This window comes from Mus pahari, chromosome 2, assembly GCF_900095145.1.
Source record: "Mus pahari chromosome 2, PAHARI_EIJ_v1.1, whole genome shotgun sequence".
Lineage (NCBI taxonomy): Eukaryota > Metazoa > Chordata > Mammalia > Rodentia > Muridae > Mus > Mus pahari.
Genome location: NC_034591.1, coordinates 102,220,196 through 102,239,947, shown reverse-complemented (window position 1 = coordinate 102,239,947; position 19,752 = coordinate 102,220,196). Strand labels below are relative to the sequence as shown.

At 52.0% G+C, this 19,752-nt stretch overlaps 1 protein-coding gene across 1 annotated transcript in view; it reads left to right on the top strand.

Annotated features, from left to right (window-relative positions):
• Sfxn5 (sideroflexin 5) overlaps positions 1-17,875 on the top strand; it is a 120,163-nt gene extending 102,288 nt beyond the window's left edge. Inside the window, exons 13-14 of the mRNA XM_021190359.1 lie at positions 1,660-1,777; positions 15,191-17,875. Of these exons, the coding sequence (XP_021046018.1) occupies positions 1,660-1,777; positions 15,191-15,268 (196 nt within the window). The 3' untranslated portion in view covers positions 15,269-17,875. The remainder of the gene's footprint in view (positions 1-1,659; positions 1,778-15,190) is intronic.
• Positions 17,876-19,752: the final 1,877 nt, after the last annotated feature.

Genomic DNA, 19,752 nt, shown 5'->3' with positions numbered 1-19,752 from the left:
TGCTCAGAATTGATAAGCAGTTGGGTCTTGGTTAACACCTGACTGAGAACACGGAAGGCAGCACTTCTCAGAGGTGTGATCTGAAGGCTCATGAATGCCAGTTCCTGGGTCTAATGCCAGCAAAAGGAGGGTCCCGGGAATCAGGAGCCACTTTTAACTAGACCATTCCAGGGTGCACCGAGAGTCTGAGAACTGCCACTCTCAACTGTTTTGTCTGCTGAGGGGGCAGGTGGTCTTGAGTTTGCCCCAGAGGTAAGAGTGAGTGAGGGCTCGCCTGCTCCCATCATTGGGCTTCTGGCCACAGAGGGGTGGATTAGTCAGTCTTCCCTTATTCAGATAAACATCTGAGATAAGGTAGAAAACATGTATTTTGACCCTGTTTCAGATGGTTTCACCTGTCATCTAGCCTTAGCCCTAGGGCATCAGGCCAATGTGGTGTGAATAGGAGCAGAGCAAAGCTGGCCCCTTTATAGAGTGGGAAATGTAGAAGGAAAGGGACTGAACTTCCCTTATGTCCCTGAAGGGTACCCCACCTCAGTGAGCTGAGATCACCCACTGGACCCTAGCTGTTAGCTTCTGCCATCTCCCAACATGATCTAAACCTTTAATGTGTGGCAGCTTGAAGTCACATAAGATCTAGACTGTGTACAGCTAGGGCCTCTCCTCTATGACTGGAGCCAGACCTGCTCCAGTGGGGGAAGGGTAAGAGCTACTGCTGTAATGTATTCCACAGGCCAGCCCTGTGGGGCTGCTGTGGCCACTGAGGTCAGGTTTAGGGCCCATCTGACATCTTTAGCAGATGATCCAGGTATTCAATTCTGCTGGCATTATCCACTCTCCAGGGGCAGAATGCCATAGATCCTGACAAATGACTGTTCTGGTAAATGCTGTGAATAGGTACTTGTCAGCTAGGGTGGCCCACCTCAGTCCCAGGAAGTCATTCAAACTCAGCACACGGAATCCTTCCCCCAAACCTGCCATAGGGAGTGTATGGTAACTACATCATGCAGGGAGGTGTAGCTGTCAAAGGGTCCTGAAGTCAGGAGCCAGGAATAGCTAGGTGATAGCCACACAGGGGCCAGGCAGCTGCCTGCAGAATTACCCATGGCCATTCTGCCCACCCCATGGCCTTTGGATGGAAGTGGTAGTCAGTGGGATGTCTTCATTTTTCATGCACAGGACAGGATTGTATATCCCTGGTCACATGTATATGTTTGTACATGCACGTATGTGTGTGTGTGTGTGTACAAGTGTATTCTGGATCTACTTTCTGGATGGCACATTCCTGCTGTTCAGTATATCTAAAGGATACCTCTCATACATGTGTGTTTCTTCAGGAGCCTGGGATGACAGTCACTTCTGTCCACCCCTCCCCATCACCATATACAAGGGGCTAGACACATTGTAGATGGGTGGTCCACCCTAAGAATCATGTTATGTAGCTGAGGGTTCCTGGCTGGGTCTACCATTGTCCTTCATAGCCATGTGTGGGAAAAGCAGTGGTAACTAACAGAAGCCCCAAAGACAGTGACCATTTTTTTTTTTTAACTAGGCTAGAGATATATACTGGGCTGCTGAGGTAGTATGGGGCCCAGCTTGGCAGCACATGGCTAGCCAGCCTAGGCTATGTACCTCATGTGGCCTTCCTTCTCTCCACAGGACAGCTCTCTTGCAAGCACGTCCGCGGCTACTCCTACCTGTGCATAGCCTCGTGTGCCTGGCAGCCTTCGGCCTGGCCCTGCCGCTGGCCATCAGCCTTTTCCCGCAGATGTCAGAGGTCAGTGGGGGTTCAGGGCAGGGCAGGACAGGGCAGGACAGTGAGGAGTCATTTATTATCAAAGACTTAACCCAGTTCTGACTGCCAGTACTGAGCCGGGCTCTGTGGGGAGAGCCATGCATGCATCCAGGTGTGATGGCTTATGTCTATAATATCAACCTTTTAGGCTATGGCAGGGTTGGGGCGGAAGAAATGAGGCAGGAGGACTGCTGTGAGTTTGAGGCCAGCTTGAGCTACAAAGTCATTTAGAGATCAGCCTGAGCTACAGAGTGAAAATCCTTTTTAAAAAATCAATCAGTCAAGCTGGGCAGTGGTGGTGCATGCCTTTAATCGCAGCACTTGGGAGGCAGAGGCAGGTGGATTTCTGAGTTTGTGGCCAGCCTGGTCTACTGAGTGAGTTCCAGGACAGCCAGGGCTACACAGAGAAACCCTGTCTCAGAAACAAAACAAAACAAAAAAACAAAAACAAAAAAAACAATCAATCAATCAATAATCAATCCAGTGAGTGAATCTAGCTGAGGCTTAGAGCTCTCAAAGATGACCAGCAGAGAGCAACACAGGATGCTATGTAGTAGCAAATGAAGCTCAAGGAAGGTTAAGGTAAAAGGAAGAGGTTGCTGGGTAAACAGAATCTGAAGGGTGCGTCCTGGGGGAGTGCAGGCTGGGGTGGAGTTAACACACAGGCTAGGGATCAGTTGGTGTGAAGATTCTGAGGTAAGGCAGTACATTTGATACCTGAATGAGGTCTGTCCTTTGAGTAATAGTGGAGAGAGATGACGTAAGCCAGGTAAAGCAGGCTGGACCTGGATGGTGATGGGAGCTTGTAGGCTGAAGCAGAGAGGAGAGGAGACAGCATCCAAAGAGCTGCACAAAGGATTCTTGATTGTGAACGGATGGTCTCCATGGATGCTTCATGAAGCTGAGTTGGAGCTCTGGAGAGGGAACCATCAGGAAGCTGTGGCGGGCATCCAGTGAGAGATGATGGCGGCTTGGACCAGGCTGTTGGCAGTGGGCATTGAGAAGTGGGGCCATTGTGAGAGCGGGGCAGCCGCTTCCTTGGGATTTTCGTGAAGAACTGCATGTGGCAGGAGGGGAAGGGAGCCGGCAGGATGTACGCCTGGCTTTCTGGTTTTGAAACCAGAAAGTAGATGTAGTTGCAGTGTCACAAGATGGAGATGGGAAGAGGGGGGAGTTGAGGTAGGACAGAGCTGAGTCAGTTCCAACAGTGGGTGGATGGGGACCCAGGAGCCATGTAAGTGGAGGTGTCCTGTGAGGAGCTGTGTCCAGGTCTACAGTGTAGGACAGTGTCCTAGGCTGCAGGGACAGGATGGAAGCCACCAGGTAAGGGCAGAGCCAGACCCACTGAGTTGGGGATGTCCAAAGTCTTTGAGGTTAGAGAGTGTCCCTGTCCTTAGACTATGAAATCGAGAGTGAGGCTTGTCAGGGAGCTAACACAGACCTCCACAGCTTTTTTTATTTGTTTGTTTGTTTGCTTGCTTGCTTTTAAATAAGGAGAACAGAGAACTTCAGGGAAAGAGCAATGAAGAGATAAAAGGACTAGTGTACAGCCCAAGGGACCAGCCTTGGCAGGGGAGAGCCTCGTGCTCCTTCCTGGTAGCTGGTGGAAAGGGTGGGTGGACAGCAGGTGCAACTGTGGGTGGGGGTACAGGTCATGACCAATCAGAAGCAAGGGCCAAGAGTGCACAGAGCCAAACTGCTGTTTACTGCTAGAGAAGGCCAGTTCTGAATGAGTGATTTGAGGAACAGCCCTGCTTCAAGGAGTGCCCCAAATGGAGGAGGGAGGGCAAGCCAGGGTTCCTGGGGGCAATGGCCACGGGGGGGGGGGGGGTTAGTGAAGACTGAAAGCTCCGTGTAGGAGCTAGAATCACTGTCCCCTACTAAGCATTCAAGTCTGGGACACTCAAGGCTCAGTAAGCAGTGTGCTATGTGAGCTTGCAGCTCCCCCCTGTCCTCAGCTTTCTCCCTGGCAAGCTGAGCCTAGGAACTCCCACTGGAGCCCAGGGCTGGAGGCACCGATGAGCCCTGGAGATAGGGCAGAGGTTATTCTGAGGTCTCTGGGACCACCACTGTGCTGGAAGCTCTCCCTGTGGAAGGGACCCAGGACAAAGAATCCCCAGATCATCAAATCAGGAGCTGTCCCGAGTGGAAAGGGTCACCCCACGTATCATCCTCATGGCTCGATTAGAAAAGAAGGTTGAGAACAGCCACGGATGGGACCAGCCCTCAGTCACAGAAGCCAGCATTGACGGGAGGGGACACTCTGGAACCACACCCATACAGGTTGGAGTCCAGTCAGCTGCTCCAAGAGGCTCTAGTCAAGGTCTGGACTCTTCTGTCCCCCTTGTCTGCTCTACTGGCGTGGGAAGCACAGTATGAGGTCTTTGTCCTTCAGAAGGGAGGGCAGGAACGTGATCTTCAGAACTCCCCACTCAGCTGTGTCTCCCCCAGCAGGGTTCAGCCCAACCTGGACATTATTATAGAGTATTTGGAGGCTGTGTCTGCAACCCATGGCACCGAAGCCGTCAGCCAATTGGCTGGGAGGCACTCACTTCTTTGTTCACCCTCCCAATTAATGCTAACGAGGCACGACTTGTGCAGTACAGGGATCATGCCTTGTGTCCCAGAAGCCAGGGGAATTTGCCATATGAGTCTGGACTTGCTCGAGCTGACCCAACCTTGCCAAAAATCACCAAGGCTGTCAACAGAAGTAATCGCCGAAGTACTAATTAATTAACTAGGAGACCTGGAGACCAAGTTCAGGAACTAGGGTGGCTAGCTTACTGTCACTGGTGTGGTGTCCGACTCGCTAATCCCAGAGCAAGAGGAAGAACTTCCATTTCTCCCTCCATGCCTAAGAGAGAGGTTTACTCTTCTCAGATGAGTGTTTCTGCCTACTGAAATGGCACCAAGGGTCAATTGCAAATAGCAATTATAGTTATCTTGACTGAGGTCACATGCTAGGTCTCTGCTTGCTTTGTATTTTAACTCCTTCAAGTACAGTTAAATACGAAATGTTACCTAGCCAGTCAGAGGTGGTTGTTGACAGCCCTGGGGAGAGACCTGGCTGGAGACACAGAACAAATTTCTGGTTACAAATGAGGGCACTGAGGCACATTAAAGGTAATTATGTTGTCTGAGGTTCATGTTGGTCATGAGAGAGGCAGCTTTGTGCAGACAGGTTTGTGTCACGCAGCCCAGCCTGCCCACATCTCACCATAAGAAGAGAAGCCAAGCTTGAGCCCAGACAGCACACTCCTTATTTATCAGCAGACCAGAAGAGCCTCCGCTTGACCTCTTGCCTTTCATAGGGAATCTACCTTCATAGCTCCGGGTCCTTCTGTGGGAATATTGCTTTGTTTTCTAATGTAGAACTGGTGAGGGTGGAGGGGCCTAGGGGGTCAACAGGTAGCATCTGAAGTAAGCTCTGGACTTGGGTATGAGAACAGTCTGGCCTCCTACTGGGCCTCAAACTCACTGCCTGGACTGGGAGAATGGGGTCTGTTCTTTGACCTGGAAAGTAAGGGTATGGTGGAGCATTGGTTAGACAGTGGCATCTAATCAACACCTAGAATAAGTTCCCTGCCCAAGGTCGCTCATGAAGACTAGGCGACTTTCTCTTGTGACCGGGACAGTCTTCTAATGGCTTTTGATTCCCTGAAGCCTGTATTCTGATGTTGAAAACAAGTTTAGCAACTAAATGTTCCTGGGGGTGATGGCTCACACCTGTGATCACAGCCCTTGGGAGGCAGGAGGGGGATCCCCACAAGTTCAAGACCAGGCTCATCTACAAAGCAAGTTGTAGGCCAGCTAGGATCACATAGGGTTGATCCTGGGTCAACAAAACAAAACAAAGTAAAACTGAATGTAGTAGCACACGCCTGAGGCAGGAGGATCGGGGCTTCAAGTAAAGCCAGGGGCTGTGCTCTGGCTTGCCCCAAGGCTCCTTGCGGTAGGGTAGGTTGTGGAGGACTCCCTAGTTGAAGAGGTCCCAATTTAGGGTGGCCTTTCTGGCTCTATCCTCTGTGAAGATTAGGACTCTAAACAAGACAAACCTGGTCACCTCTGTCCCTCTGTCTCGTCTACATGTACAACATTGTCTCGGACTCCTTTGGGGGACATCCAGTGTTCAGGCCTTGGGTCCATGAGCTTGGCTGTTACTGGAGTGTGGATTGGGCAATGACAAATGCCCTTCCAATTCTGACAGCCGGTGTTCTCTACCTGGGAGTGTGTCCAACCCTGAGGTTTAATGAGCCTCAGGTCTCCCAGGGAGCAAGAAGCAGTGCGCTGGCCAAGCCTCACTCACCCTTGCCTCTGCCTTTCTTAATTCCTGAGTCCTCTGGGACTCTCCCTTATCCAGGTTGCCCCTCCCCCGATGCTCCCTGGGGAGTTGGGGGGGGGGGCTAAGGAACTGCCGCTGTACAAGCGGGAGCTATTGTTCCACAATCTGGTTTTGTCCTCATCTTGTTGGCAGGCGGCAGGAGAGGAGCGAAAGGTTAATGAGGCGCTGTGAACGGGGACTGCAGCGGGCGGGCGCCGGCTTGGTGACAGGGAGCTAATTAGGAGCAGTTTAACAGGAGGAAAAAGTGAAATCTCCTCTTCACCAACTGTCAATAATTAGCCGATTTGGTGAGGTTGAAATGTGTCCACCGGAGAAGGTGGGACTTGTCTGGGGACACTGGTGTGTGTGTGTGTGTGTGTGTGTGTGTGTGTGTGTGTGTGTGTGTGTGTGTAGGGAGGACTGAGGCTAATCTCCACCTCTAGGTGTGTATCAGGGGTGGAGGGTGCAGGTCATCACGGGCCATCTCTTCTGCTCCCTGGTTGGCTTTTCCCAGCTTTAGCCCTGTATGGCCCCAGTTGAGACCTCAGCTGAAAGCAAGCATTAGAACTAAGTTTCTTCCAGTGTCTGCCCTGCAGGGACCTGGAAGTGAAAACCAGAGACAGGTGCTTGGATCAGAAGGATGGCAGCCATGCTCAGCCACGCTCAGCCACGCTCAGCCACGCCACCCGGCTACCCGACATCTCAGGCTGATCCTTAGGCGCCTGCCTTTCCCGCAGCGCGAGTGTGCCCTCTGAGTAGTAGCTAAATGGTGCCAAGAGGAGGCTGAGCAGGGCCCTTCGCCTGCTGTGTGCCTTGAGCCTGCCTTCCTCAGAGTCCCCTGGGCCCTGTCCTCCCACCTATGCTAAGGCCAGGCTGGAGAGGAGGATCAGACCCTGAGCGGTTCAGCTGTGGCGGGAGGATGCTGCAGAGGCCTCCTGGGGGCCAGGCTCATGTTCGCCAGCCAGAAGGTTGTTTCCTGTTGGGCCTGTTTGTGCTGTCTGTTGTCTAGTCTTCTGTTGGCCCCTGGCCTTTGGCCTTTCTGACCCCTCAGCGGATGGATGCCTCCTCCCCAGACTCCAGCTTCTGCTGAACACCTTAGCTGGAAAAGGCGACAATCAGCCCTGTCGATCTCCCTGGCCCCGCCCCTGCCCTAACCATTCCCAGCTCAGCTCTAGAGGGCCATCAGGGCCTTAGGCATGCTGGGAGGAAGGCTGAAGCCCTCTTCTGGTCCTTAGCATTATTTGCATACTCTAAAGTAACCCCTAGGGCCACGTTCTGTCCCTACGTCCCTAGTCCCTACCATCTTCTCCCTCTGTAGTTTTCAGAGCTAAGAACCAAGATGTACCCCCACCCCCACCCCAGAGGCAAGAACATGCCCTTCCCCTGGGTACTGGAGCCACTCTCTGCCCTCATCAGCCCTGCAGAAAGTGGTAGCATTGGTGGAGCAGCTTAGCAACTGTGATACACCCTCCCCACTTTGTCTACCTTTCTTTGAGAACAAATTTCAGGGAAGGGTTATGAATCTTCTAGAATGCCCTGTCCCTGGGACATTCTCCCTGATATTCAGGATCTATCCTACCTCAAACATGTAAGCTCTGGTCCCATCTCCCACCTTAGGACAAGACCTCTCCCTCCCTCCATGTAAGGCTGAGAACCCAACTCTTTATCAGCGCCCGATACAGACCTAACTCACTTAGGCTCGCCCTGACTCTGTTGGCTTCTGTTCCTCAAGGCAAGACTCAGTGTCTGGTGCTGTGTCCCTCCTGAGTCCACAGTACCTTTCGTTGTCCCTAGGAAAGGAGCCTCTACCCTTCCAGTCTCACATCCATCTTTGCTATGAGATGTTTGTTTGGGGTTTTTCTCGTTTGCTGGTTTAATCAATCCCCACTGAAAGCTGAAGCAGGCTATTTTTGCTGTCAGAAATCTGCCGCCTCCCCGCCCGCTGCTTTCTTGGAATTTGCCCACAGGACCCCCCAGGAGGGACAAACGGGGATGGCAAAGCCACTTGGATCCCAGGAACGCCAACGCCACCTGTCATATTGCCTGTTCCCCACACCCCCATCCTAACCCATGCGTGCACACAGGCCCGCACACGTGCATACACACCAGTGTGCACTCATTCTCAGTGATAGGCTTCAGAAAAACCACCTCCCAAGTTATCTTTTTGAGGTCTCCCTGCCAGAACCTTCTAGACTGCCTCACTGATTTCAAGAGTGGAGGCCTAGCTGGGCGAAACTTCTGCTGAGTGAAAGGCAGTAAATGAAAAGTGTTTGACACATGCCTGAACTACACAGCAGGAGCCCAACCCTGTGAGGGGGCTTATGGACTGGGCAGAATGGCCACAACCTCATCTTCTCTCTGTAGCATCATGCGAGTGAGTTTCTACTTCCTCCTAGGACTCCCCACCCACTTCTAGACGTTATCTTTGTCCTAAAAAAAATTCCCTACTGTACAGATGGAGAAACTGAGGCCTCAAGGCTGAGAAGACAGAAGAGGGAGAAAGACTGAGGTCAGCCCAGCAGAGGGCACCCAGGAACAGTGGAACATTCCTGTGTGGATGGGGCTTAGAGTGCTTGCTGGGTCTACCAAGTCCAGGGGAGGAGCCCCACATTGGGGTGGGGGGGCTTTAGTTCAGTTTGAGCCAACTCGAGGGGCTCTCAAGTGGTGTGGATGTGGGGGCTGCAGGCTGCCCCCTCCCTGCTGGAGTCTGCAACCAGAGATGCGCTGAAGATGAAAACAAGTGCTGGAGATAGAGTATGGAGTAAGGCCACAATCATGGGTGTGGCATGAGATCAGGGACCCATGCAGGAGGAGGCAGGTACAGCATAGACTCGGGAGCAGAGCATCCAAAGAACCCAAAGAAAGCCCTTGAGCAGGCCAGGCATGCGCTTACAACAGTGGAGGCTTGCCCAGCCAAGCCTGTCTACCAAATTCAATGAGGTATTCTAGAAGGTTCTGGGAGGGACACGCTGGGAGATGGTGTTGCTGAGGAATCTGGTTTTGTTTTGTTTAAGACAGCTGCTTGCTATGTAGCCCAGGCTGGCATGGAACTCTCAATCCTCCTGCCTCTGCCTCCCAAGTGTCAGGAGGATAGGCATGAGCCACTACATGTAGCTGGAGGGTGACCATCATTAAGAAGGTAGTGGGAGTCTGTCATCAGTACCTGAGGCCTATCCCAGGTGTCCAGGTGTCGGTGTTCAAGCCTCAGCTGCTCCTGTTCCCTGTTTACCCTGGGCCTTCAAAGACTCTCAGATCAATCTCAAAGATGGGCCTTGGTGTGCAGTTGCAGTGTATATATGAGCAGGACCCAAGGCTGTCTTAGTCCTCGTTACAAAAGTAGGATGTGGCTGTTCAGTGTACCAGCCGGGTTTTGGGAACTTATGTCAAGTGCTATGCCACCTGCCTGTCTCAGAGAGGCCCAGACCCCTGGGCAGGCACGGAAGTGGCTTTAGGCTGTGTCATAGGGTCAGGCTGAATGTCCCACCCCTCTGCCCTTCTCTTTGAAAAGAAGGTGGAAAAGCCTGTCCCAGCAGAGAGAGGCAGGAGGAGGGAGTGCTTTGTAGTAGGGAAAAGCCCAGGAGAGTGGGGGCACGGCTGGGGGATCCAGTTTCCTGTTTATGTCTCTGCACCTTAGCTCCAGGTTCAAATATGTAAACTATCCACTGGGCCTGGCTGCAGGTGTGTGTGTGTGTGCTCCCAGGCTGGGGGGCAGAGGTGCCCCCAGTGCATTCCTGACTCCTGGCCCCCACCCCAACTCAGTGTGTCTGGCTACAAAGGCAAATAACTCAAGGTTAACCCTTGGCAGGCCATGAAGGAATGCTGGAGGGAACTGGGGGTCGTGGAGCTGCTAGCTGGGTCTTGAGGTATTTAAGAGGAGACACTGGATATGGTGCTCTGCATATGGGGGTATCTCCTGAGAGGGGCTTCATGGCTTGAGCTTGGTCTTCAGGATGGAGATGGGGCTGGGCAAAGCAGTCCCAGAGGGGCGGTAGAGCTATGCTATCAGCAGCTCTGGAGCAAGCGGTAGAACATCCGGAACGCTCTGACCAACACCCTCAGCGTCCTCCGTGGTCACTGCCGCTCCAGCTCCCTGAGGCTCTGCCCCCTTCTTCCTGATTCCTTTGATGAACCTTGCCTTCCTGCCCTCATCTTGGAAAGGTGACCTGCAACAGGTTTACTTGGTACGGATAAGAGGAGGAAATGGTGGCCCGTTGATACAGGTGTCACTCGGGTCCTTGTCCTGGCCTCTCCCAGTTGAGCCCACTAGTGAGGGCCCTCAGTGATCTCCTCACACACGAGACCTGAGGATCACAGATCATTGGCCCCCACGAGGGGTTCTCACAGGTGGCTAACCACCATGCCTCAGCATGAAGAGGCTGCACTCAAGGTCAGCACTGAGTTGAGTCTGGGAAGTCTGGGTTCTCCACAATCTAGCTGCCAGGACCAGCTAAAGCTCTCATCAGGACCACTGTGAGACACCACTTGGTACCAGAGGTACCCTATGTCAATGTTCAGCTGCTCCTGCTGGCTGCCTAAGGCTGCCTTCGTGGGCTCATTCCCTTCCCCGCCCCTCAAATGTGCCTGTTCCCCTCCATCTGCTCTTCCGGGCAAGCTCCCCCACTCTGGAGGCGCTGGCTATGCGTACACATCCGGCTCCCTCCTGCCCAGAGCCCAGAACCCTGGGCCCATCTGCCTCTCAGGCCAGTCTACCCAGGAGACCCACAGGCACTCCAGCTTCGGCATGGCCAGCCCCCCCCCCCAATTCCCGTACTCCTTGCCTCTGAGGATGGTATCACCCCCACCCCGGCTCATGAGCTAGAATTAGGAGTCATCCGCCGCCCAGTCATCCTTGACACCTCCCTCTCACCCCCACATGCAATTGGTCATCAACTCTGTGGATGTCATCTTTAGAAAGGCTCCCTGGAACACTCTTCTCCTGCCTCCATGGGCAGCATCAGAAAGCAGGACCTAAGAACTTTCTGGCTCCCACAGCTGCTCCTCTGGGGGGCTTTCCTGCCTCCTCGCTCCCCCTCCCCCCACCTCCACTCCGCCATGGTCAGAAGGACCTTTCTGAAACCCGGGTGTGCCCACTCCTGCTCACCTAACGGCTCCCTGATTCTCTCAGATAATGGCTGACATCTCCAGGCAGCCAATGGCATGCCTATCCTGCCCGCACCTGAGTGCCCTTCCATGTGTCCCCCGTGACCACCACCGACTGACTGACTCTCTTCCTTTCCACAGCACATGCTGACTGAGTGACCTGCCGCTTTCTTCTCCCTCATCCAGCAATTATTGTCTGCCTTCTCTGATCCAAATCTTCCATTCTCTCCCTGGCCCACCTCCTCTGAGAAGTCTCCCTTCCTTGTTCCTTCATCAGTCCATGGTAACCCCTAGGCCCTCCCCAGTTTCCATGGTACTGTGCTTGTCTCTCAGGGATCCATCTGCTTTCACTTTCTGACTCCTCCCCTAGACTTGCAGCTTCTCAAGGGCAGCGAGCTGGCCCTGTCCATCACTGCTCGCCAAGCCTGAGTGTGTGGTGTTGGCTCACGTGAACATAAACACACACTGAATCAAAATGAACAGGAATGGCGGCTCTCTCTGTCCCCAAGACCCTAACCTAGGATGCCTGGGCCACGTCCCCCAGGAGGCTTCTGCTGTCTGCATCCCCTTACACCGTGTTTCCATTGTACCTGCTACCCTCAGCTCAGTGGGGACCCAGGGCAGCCTGGGTGCCATGAAAGAGTGGCCTCTGTCTTGTGGGGATGCTGGGTTCTATGGGGAGTGGGCCCCGCAGGCCATGGCCCTGGCCTCGGTCCTCCACCTCGGTGGTGAGCAGCCTCTAGGATTTTAATGCGGGCCTTGGTGCTTCAGTGAAAGCTGCATGGGGAGCTGCTAATAATGGCACTAAAATAAAATATGCTACATCTGTTATGGGTAGCAGAACAAAATTAGCTGCTCACACCTCTGACATCCAAGATGTCTTAACTTAAAATACTCCTTGGCTTACTTTACATCATTTACTGATTATATTTAAAAGAAATACAATTTTGCAATTACTGTTCTTTCCAGTGTGGTATCTATGCATCGTTTTCCTTTTATGTTTATATATTTCTCCTTCATTAGTGCAGTCTGAAGGGTGATTAGGATTCTTCAAACATTTTACAGAGGTTAAACGTTGATTAAGATTTAATTATTACTGTAAATAGCTTGGAATGACATATGGTGCAAAAGCCTGACATATGTGCATTTGAATAAATGAAGTGCTATTTCCCAGGATGCCTCGGTAGCTGTTTAACAGCTTTCCCGAAGGGTTATGTTACACCTCATGGTAAGATTGCTGGGATGTTATATTTTGTTGGTTTTTGCAGCTGAAAGCTAAGAACAGTTTTCCAGTTTTTTAAAAACATTGAATATTTTAAATACCTAAATTGTTTTGCACAAATTTTTGCTAATTTGTCTAACTAGGTTAAACATTTTCAAAAGCATTTAGATTTTTAAGCGTGGGCGCTGTGCATTGTGTCAGTGGCAGCATGGGGACGAGGGGAGCCATGGGGTGGCGGGGACTCAGGGGAGAGGGCTGGGGCAGGAGAAGGCAGTTTTAGGAGAGGGGTCCTGGGTCCTGAGCGTAGCTCTTTTCTCTTTGGCCGGCTCAAGTAGCCAGTGTGTTAGGGTATTGAGGAGGATTTCTCCAGGGTCTCTTCTGTGCCCACCAGCTCTAACCCTCACCAAACATCCCCTTGCCTGACCTTGACCTACATAACCCTGGTTTGACTGAGCTCCCTGAAGTTTCCCTGGTCTATGCCACCCTCTGGCCATAACCCAAGACCTCTGTGAGCTCATATATAGCGTGTACCTAGGATCAGGTTCAGCTGAGCTGCAGCACAAAGGCCTGGTAGTTCTGGGATCTTGCCTGGGGCACATGGCAAGCTAATGGGTGGGGTCCTTCACTAAGAGTGTGTCTCCCTCATTGGCCCAACTCAGGCTTTTTTCCCTCTGGCTCAACCTGGAGCCAAGGGCTGACATCTGGGCTGTGTGGTTTAGGGAAGGATCTATTTCCTAGGTGCTTGCTACCCATTAATTCAACCAGAGGGTCTCTAACACTGTTCTAGGCCTGAAGGGCTCAGAATGAACAAGGTCTACAGGTCTCCTGGTTGGGAGAGGGGCACTTGAGATCTGACATGGAAAGGTAGAGGATGTGAGGGCAGTCAGTCCCCCAACACTGTGATATCACTTGGGTATAAGAAATGCAAGGGTCTTGGGCCAGAACGGTTGTCTTGCTCAGCTTAGGTGAGCTTTGGTCTACAGCTCAGCCTATGAAGCTGACAAAAGACAGAAAAATAGGGTGGGATGGGAATGGGGGTGGGAGGATGCCTCAACAGACAGAGCAGCCCAGGCAGACCGGAGGTGAGGCAGGGAACAGCCAGGTGTGTATAATGAACCCAAAGAGGTACATATGCCCTGTGTCTTCAAGATAATGGGGAGTGTAGCAGTGGGGATGGAGGGCACGGGTGCAGGCTGCTGAACCATTTTTTTTTTTTTTTATAGTGAGGATGGGGGTGACCAGACCTGAGATTCAGAAGACAGTGAGTGGGATGAAGTAGATAGCCAAGGGATAAGAAGGGAAGGGGAGGGGAGGAGAGGGGAGGGGAGGTGAGAGGAGAGGTAGAGGTAGAGGAAGGGAAAGGAAGGGGGAGAGGAAGGGAAGGGAGGTCAAAGTAAGGGAGGGGAAGGGAAGGGAAGGAAGGGAAGAGGGCCCAGGGTCTTTGGTCATTCAGCCATTAGATAAAGGTGTTATTGTCACAACATGGAGCTGGGCTAGGGCATAGGCTCAGTTCTATTTCAGAATGCTTGCGTTTATGCACCCATGAGGCATCTATCATCTTTGACTAGCCAGCAATCAGCTATTGGCCTAAGGCTCAGGGGAGAACCACAGCTGGACACATCAGAGACATGACAGGCACCAGGAGTCCAGCCAGACCAAGCCCCAAGTACTCTAAGAAGCAGCCAGTAGGTGGTGTGAAATGAGGGTAACTGACCTTGGAAAGAGGTTTTGTAGAGCCAGGTTTGCTGTGGGCTGAAGCCAGTGGGAGGTGGGCAGGTGGATGTGACCAGAATGGACAATTTAAAGAAGCATAGTTGCTGGGGAGAAGCAATACCAGGCCATAGGCAAGCCTGACATGGTCAAAAGGAGTTTCCTTAGATGCAAGCTTCTTGTGGCATGTGTAGGACTCCATGGACAACAAGGTTGAGAGAGAAGAAGGTTGTGTAGGAGAGGACAGAGGCAGAGGAAGGAGGAGAGAGGTGGGTGTCTGCCTTCCAAGGGGAAGGGATGGCCACTGAGGAGGGCAGGAGGGAGGGGCAGGGTGTGGTAGGATATGGGTTTGATGATGGGGATCTGAGAGCAGCTCTCCACTGAAGTAAGAAGGCTCAGCAGCTCAGGAGTGGGAAGCCAAGGGTGAGCAGCTGAAGTGATCCCAAAGATTGAGTGTGGCCTCTGAGGAGGACAAGAGATGAACTTGACCAGGCAGTGTCTGGAGGAAGCTCTTGCCACCTGCCCCAAGGACTGGAGGATCTTCATGAGGTAGCCAAGTAGAAGGGTAGGTGCTTGGGCAGGGACTCCTAAAGCCAGGCTACCAGTCAGAACTAGAAGGACCCTTGAGTCTGGGAAAGAGCTGAAGTAATGGTTCCTGAGACCTGAGTTGGTGTGTGTGTGTGTGTGTGTGTGTGTGTGTGTGTGTGTGTGTGTGACTGTATCTGAGACCTGCAATATTATTGGTCCAGGAGAGCAGAGAATGGGGTACTGCCAGGAAAAGGCTTAAGGAGAACTAGACGATGGGTCCTCAAATGTGCCTGCAGTAAGAAGAATTAGGGTATTTGCAATGAGGGAAACCCAGAATCCAGACAAGAAGGCTAACCATGAGCTGATAGAAGAGGAAGCAGGCATATCCCTTGCTAGGACATGCAGGTACCGGCTAGGGGACATGCAGAGGAAAAGAACTGTAGGTACCAGGTCAGGCCTTAGAGCCACTGCCTTGGCCCTCCCCACCTCTGCACTCTTCTCTTTCTCTCCTCAGATCGAAACCTCCCAGTTGGAGCCTGAGATAGCCCGGGCTACCAGCAGCCGGACAGTGGTGTACAATAAGGGGCTGTGAGTGAAGACCAGCCGGCCTGGGCACACACCACTCTCCAGGCCGGGCATTCGGGGTGGGGAGAGAAGTCTAGTGAGCCGTATCTGCAGGGAGGGGCTGCCTGGAGAGCAGCCAACCTCCGTCAGTAGGGAGACTAACCATTCACATTTTAACATAGGGAGAGGGATTCTGACACATTTCCTACACAAAAAGAACCAAGTGCATCTCTGGGCCTTACATGGGGTCAGCTAAACTCCACTCAGCACAATTTCCTGTGAGCTAAAGAACAGTGGAGTGCTTCTGGGGTAGAAGGAGAACCTTTTATATGTTCCTTTTTTTTTTTGGTTTGGTTTAATTTTTTTTTTTTTTTTATTAGAAGCAAGTCTGAGCCTTGGTTGCAGCTGACCAAAAGCAGCAGGAGGACAGGTGGTGGGAGTCAGAGGAGCCTGGGAACTGGTTTGGATTGATGGGAGGGAAGTATAATGGTTAGGCCTGGTGGGCCCCTCGGGTTAGAGAAGGGAAGGGAAGGGATGAACCAGCCATAACCAAGGTTCTCAGGAATTGGCTCCCTCTATCAAAGAGCACTAGAGACCCCTGGAAGATTCCGGGAACACCAGGCTCTGAATGTACCCAGCTCCCACCCACCCCACAGCTGAGGGAAAGTCAGAGACCCCAGGCACGGGTCATCTTTCATGGAGCTCTTATTGATTCCAGGTCCCTGAGAGCACCCCAGCTGTAGTCAGGGATCCCCAAGAAAGAACACTGTTCTGTGGGAACAAGGAGAGAGGACCCTGCCTGGGCTTTGCAGGAGGGTTCTTTTCCATGAGTAGCTAGAGTTCCCTACGGGGACAAAGGTGGGCTGAGCCCACTGTGATCCAGTCTGCAGCCACTGGAGCTGTTTGTCACACCCCACACCTTTCTGCAAAAGAGGAGTCTCCTGCCTGAGGGTGCGAGGCCGGATCCTTGGCAACTGCCCGAGAGGTCACCTCAGCAATGGTCAAGCCACCCACATCTCTGATCTTCTATTCCCTGCCTGGAAGCCAAGGACTGAACTGGGGTCTCCCCCCACCCCAAGCCTGGGGCTCCTCTCTACCTGCTTCACTCAGATGTGCACATTCCAGGCATATCTAAAGTGGATTCTGGACTGGAAAGTGCATCAGGCCCTTCAGGAAATGGCCAGCACTTAGCCTACAAAAGGACCTTACCCTTCTGTATGGACTCCCCCACATCCTAAAAAAAACCTTGACTTGTGCCAAACCCTTCCTGGCTGTGGAGGAGGCAGTATGGATGCCTGAGCTGAGCGTAGGGGTCACACCACATGCCCTTCTTCACGGCTGCAGACTTGGGGCCTCTTGCTGATGGCTCCTGGCTCCATCTCATCATGCGTAGGCTATAGAGGAAGAGATAGCTCTACCTAAGGAGGCAGGGTGAGGCTGAACAGGGTGACTCCTGGTCCAAAGGATCCACAGAGAGGAGATAACACTGATCTTTACACAGCCCTCATCTGTCCACACTAGGATGGGAGCCCTGGCTTGTGACCCTGGAACCCGACTTGGGAGGGGTCAGGCTGAAGATCAACCTGTATGGTTGCAGTAAAAGGCTGGCATGGGGCAGCAAAGACAAGGTCACAGGTTCCCTGCCAGTATCTTAAGCCAGGTGTAGCTGCAGCAAGATAGGCTGAGCATGGGTATTGGTCTCCAGGCCTTGGCTGGAGACTAGATCTGTCTGGAGCCTCTTTCAAAAAGTTCATTCTCAGCATTTTTTTTTTTTTTTTTTTTTTTGTCTCCGCTTGTCCTGGAGCCTTGTCCTTGTGCATTTATCTTGGGACCAAAACCACCCTCACCCAGGCCTGCCTGCTCCAGAGGCTCTTCCAGCTCTCCCTCTGTGCTGGCTGTCCCTGTGGCCTCAGTACCCCTCGTAGGTGTGTTTTGTGTGTGGAGTGATTTCTGCCACGCTCCAATACACCCTGAGTCCAGGTGAGCTGAGGGGCAGCTCCTTTGGATTTGCTGTGACACATGGTCCTTGTGGCCAACAGTGATGGTGGCTGAGTGTCTTGAGCCATGCTGTTAAACCCTGTTCTGTCTTCATAAAAATCCATAAGGGACGCTTTCTGTGAATGCACACGTCCCTATTTGCTGAGGCTAGGGGACAGAAAGAGGCCTGGAGGAAAGGTGGCAGATGACCTCTCGTTGGGTGTGGTTTTGCCAGCCAAATCTACAGCAGGCTCTCCAGCCCTGATGTTCCTGGCCAACTCTCCTCTGATAACTTTTAAACATTCCCTGAAGGATGCTCTTCCATCTCTGGAAAGCAATTTGAGAGTACAGGAACCAGAAGTCCAAGATGCCAAAATGGCCATTGAACCAAGATGTCTGTGCTCTGTCTCACTTCCTAATTGTGGCTGTCTTATGAAAGTCTCTGACCTGGGGAAGGGTGGAGCACTGAGGAGAGGAGCCAGTGGGAGGCAGGCCCATGCTAAGCTTCCAGCCTTGGGCAGGTATGAGTGAGGCTCAACACGCATGCCTCAGCATACCTAGGGACTTCAGACTGTCTTTTTAACCTCAGAAAATGTCTCAATGTATGTGATTTATGTCATACTAATGGGCTGTGGGCAATAAACATGAATTTAAAACACACGGGTGTGGCTTTGTGAATTATAAGGGCAGTGAGAGGAGGGGAATGCAGAAACGGATCAAGTAAAGGCGACTGGGGACTCTGTGGAAGGGTCCCCAAAGGGAGGCACATGCCTGGGGTTCAGGAAAGGCCCAGAGGAAAGGGTAAAGGAAAAGAGGAGGACATATGAGGGCAGGGAGCCGGTAAAAGAAGATTTGGAACCACAGAGCTGGCTTAGATGGTTCAGCCAGGGAAAATTACTGCGCAAGCCAGAGCCACTGATTCAATCTTCAGAACCCATGGTGGAAGGAGAGAACTGATTCCTGAAAGTTGTCATCTGATAGCTGTGTGCCCCCTCATGTGCACCATAACATGTGAGTCCCCAGCCCGCTGCCCCCCACACAAAAGAAGCCATGTGGCTGAGTGGCTGCTGAAGAGGCTTACCCTAAGGAACTGGAACACTCTAAGATTTCAGTCGGTTCTTTCACTGTGTGGGCCCATAAAGCTGGAGGGTGAAGGAGAGGGGACGGCCGTAGCCTGCCTATGGCCTGGAGACCTATGAGGGATCTGAGCCAACTACAGATATGACGTCTTCTGTGTGTATGGTCTCAATCCTGGAACTTTGCCCCCTCCCAACTCTCTCCGAGCCCCTCATGTGTTAGGTAGTTTTCCTGTCAACTTGACACAGCCATAGTAACATGAGAGGTGGGGAACCATAATTGAGAACATTAAGATGGTGTATAGGATATTTCCTTAATTAGTGATTGATATGGGAGGGCCCAGTCTATGTGGGTGGTGCTATACCTGGGCTGATGGTCCTGAGTGCTATAAGAAAGCAGGCTGCCGGGCGTGGTGGCGCACGCCTTTAATCCCAGCACTCGGGAGGCAGAGGCAGATGGATTTCTGAGTTCGAGGCTAGCCTGGTTTACAAAGTGAGTTCCAGGACAGCCAGGGCTATACAGAGAAACCCTGTCTCGAAAACCAAAAAAAGAAAAAAGAAAGCAGGCTGAACAAGCCATGGGGAGTAAGCCAGTAAGCAGCACCTGTTCATGGCTTCTGCTTCAGCTCCTGCCTCCAGGTTCCTGCCCTGTGTGAGTTCCTGCCCTGACTGTATTCAGGGATGAACCTGTGATGTGGACGAGTAAGCCAAATAAACCCTTTCCACCTCAACTTGCTTTTTGTCATGGTGTTTTATCACAGCAATAGTAACCTGAGAGACCTGGTTTCCCTCCCAAACTGCCCCCTAGAAGTCCATATGGGAGGCCTGCCCTCTCCTATGGGACTACTGAGCATCTTCCAGCCCTGCAGAGAAGGAAGCTGCTATGGAGAGAAAGCAAGTAGTAGGTAGGTGCTGGTCCCAGCATGGCCAGTGGCTGTTAAGTACTTTTTTGTGTGTGTACAGGTTTGGGAGCATTCAGGTGCACATATGTGTACACACGTGTATAAAGGCCAAAGGTCACCTTTGGGTATCATTCCTTCGGAGCCATCCACCTTGATTTTTGAGGTCTCTTGCTGTCCTAAAGTTCATCAAATTGGCTGAACTGGCATGAGCAAACCTCAGGATCTGCCTGTCTCTACTCCAGTACTGGGATTTATAAGCATGACCCAGAACAACTGGCTTATTATTATTATTATTATTATTATTATTATTATTATTAGTAGTAGTAGTAGTAGTAGCAGCAGCAGCAGCAGCAGCAGCAGCATTTAGTTTGTTTGCTTGTTTTTTTTGAGACAGGGTCTCTCTCTATAGCCCTGGTTGTCCTGGAACTCACTATATAGACCAGGCTAGCCTCAAACTCATAGAAATTCACCTGTCTCTGAGATTAAAGGCATTCACCACTATGCCCAGCCCCCTTGTTTTTTTAAAAGTTGGTTTCATTACTTTGCCAACTGAACTC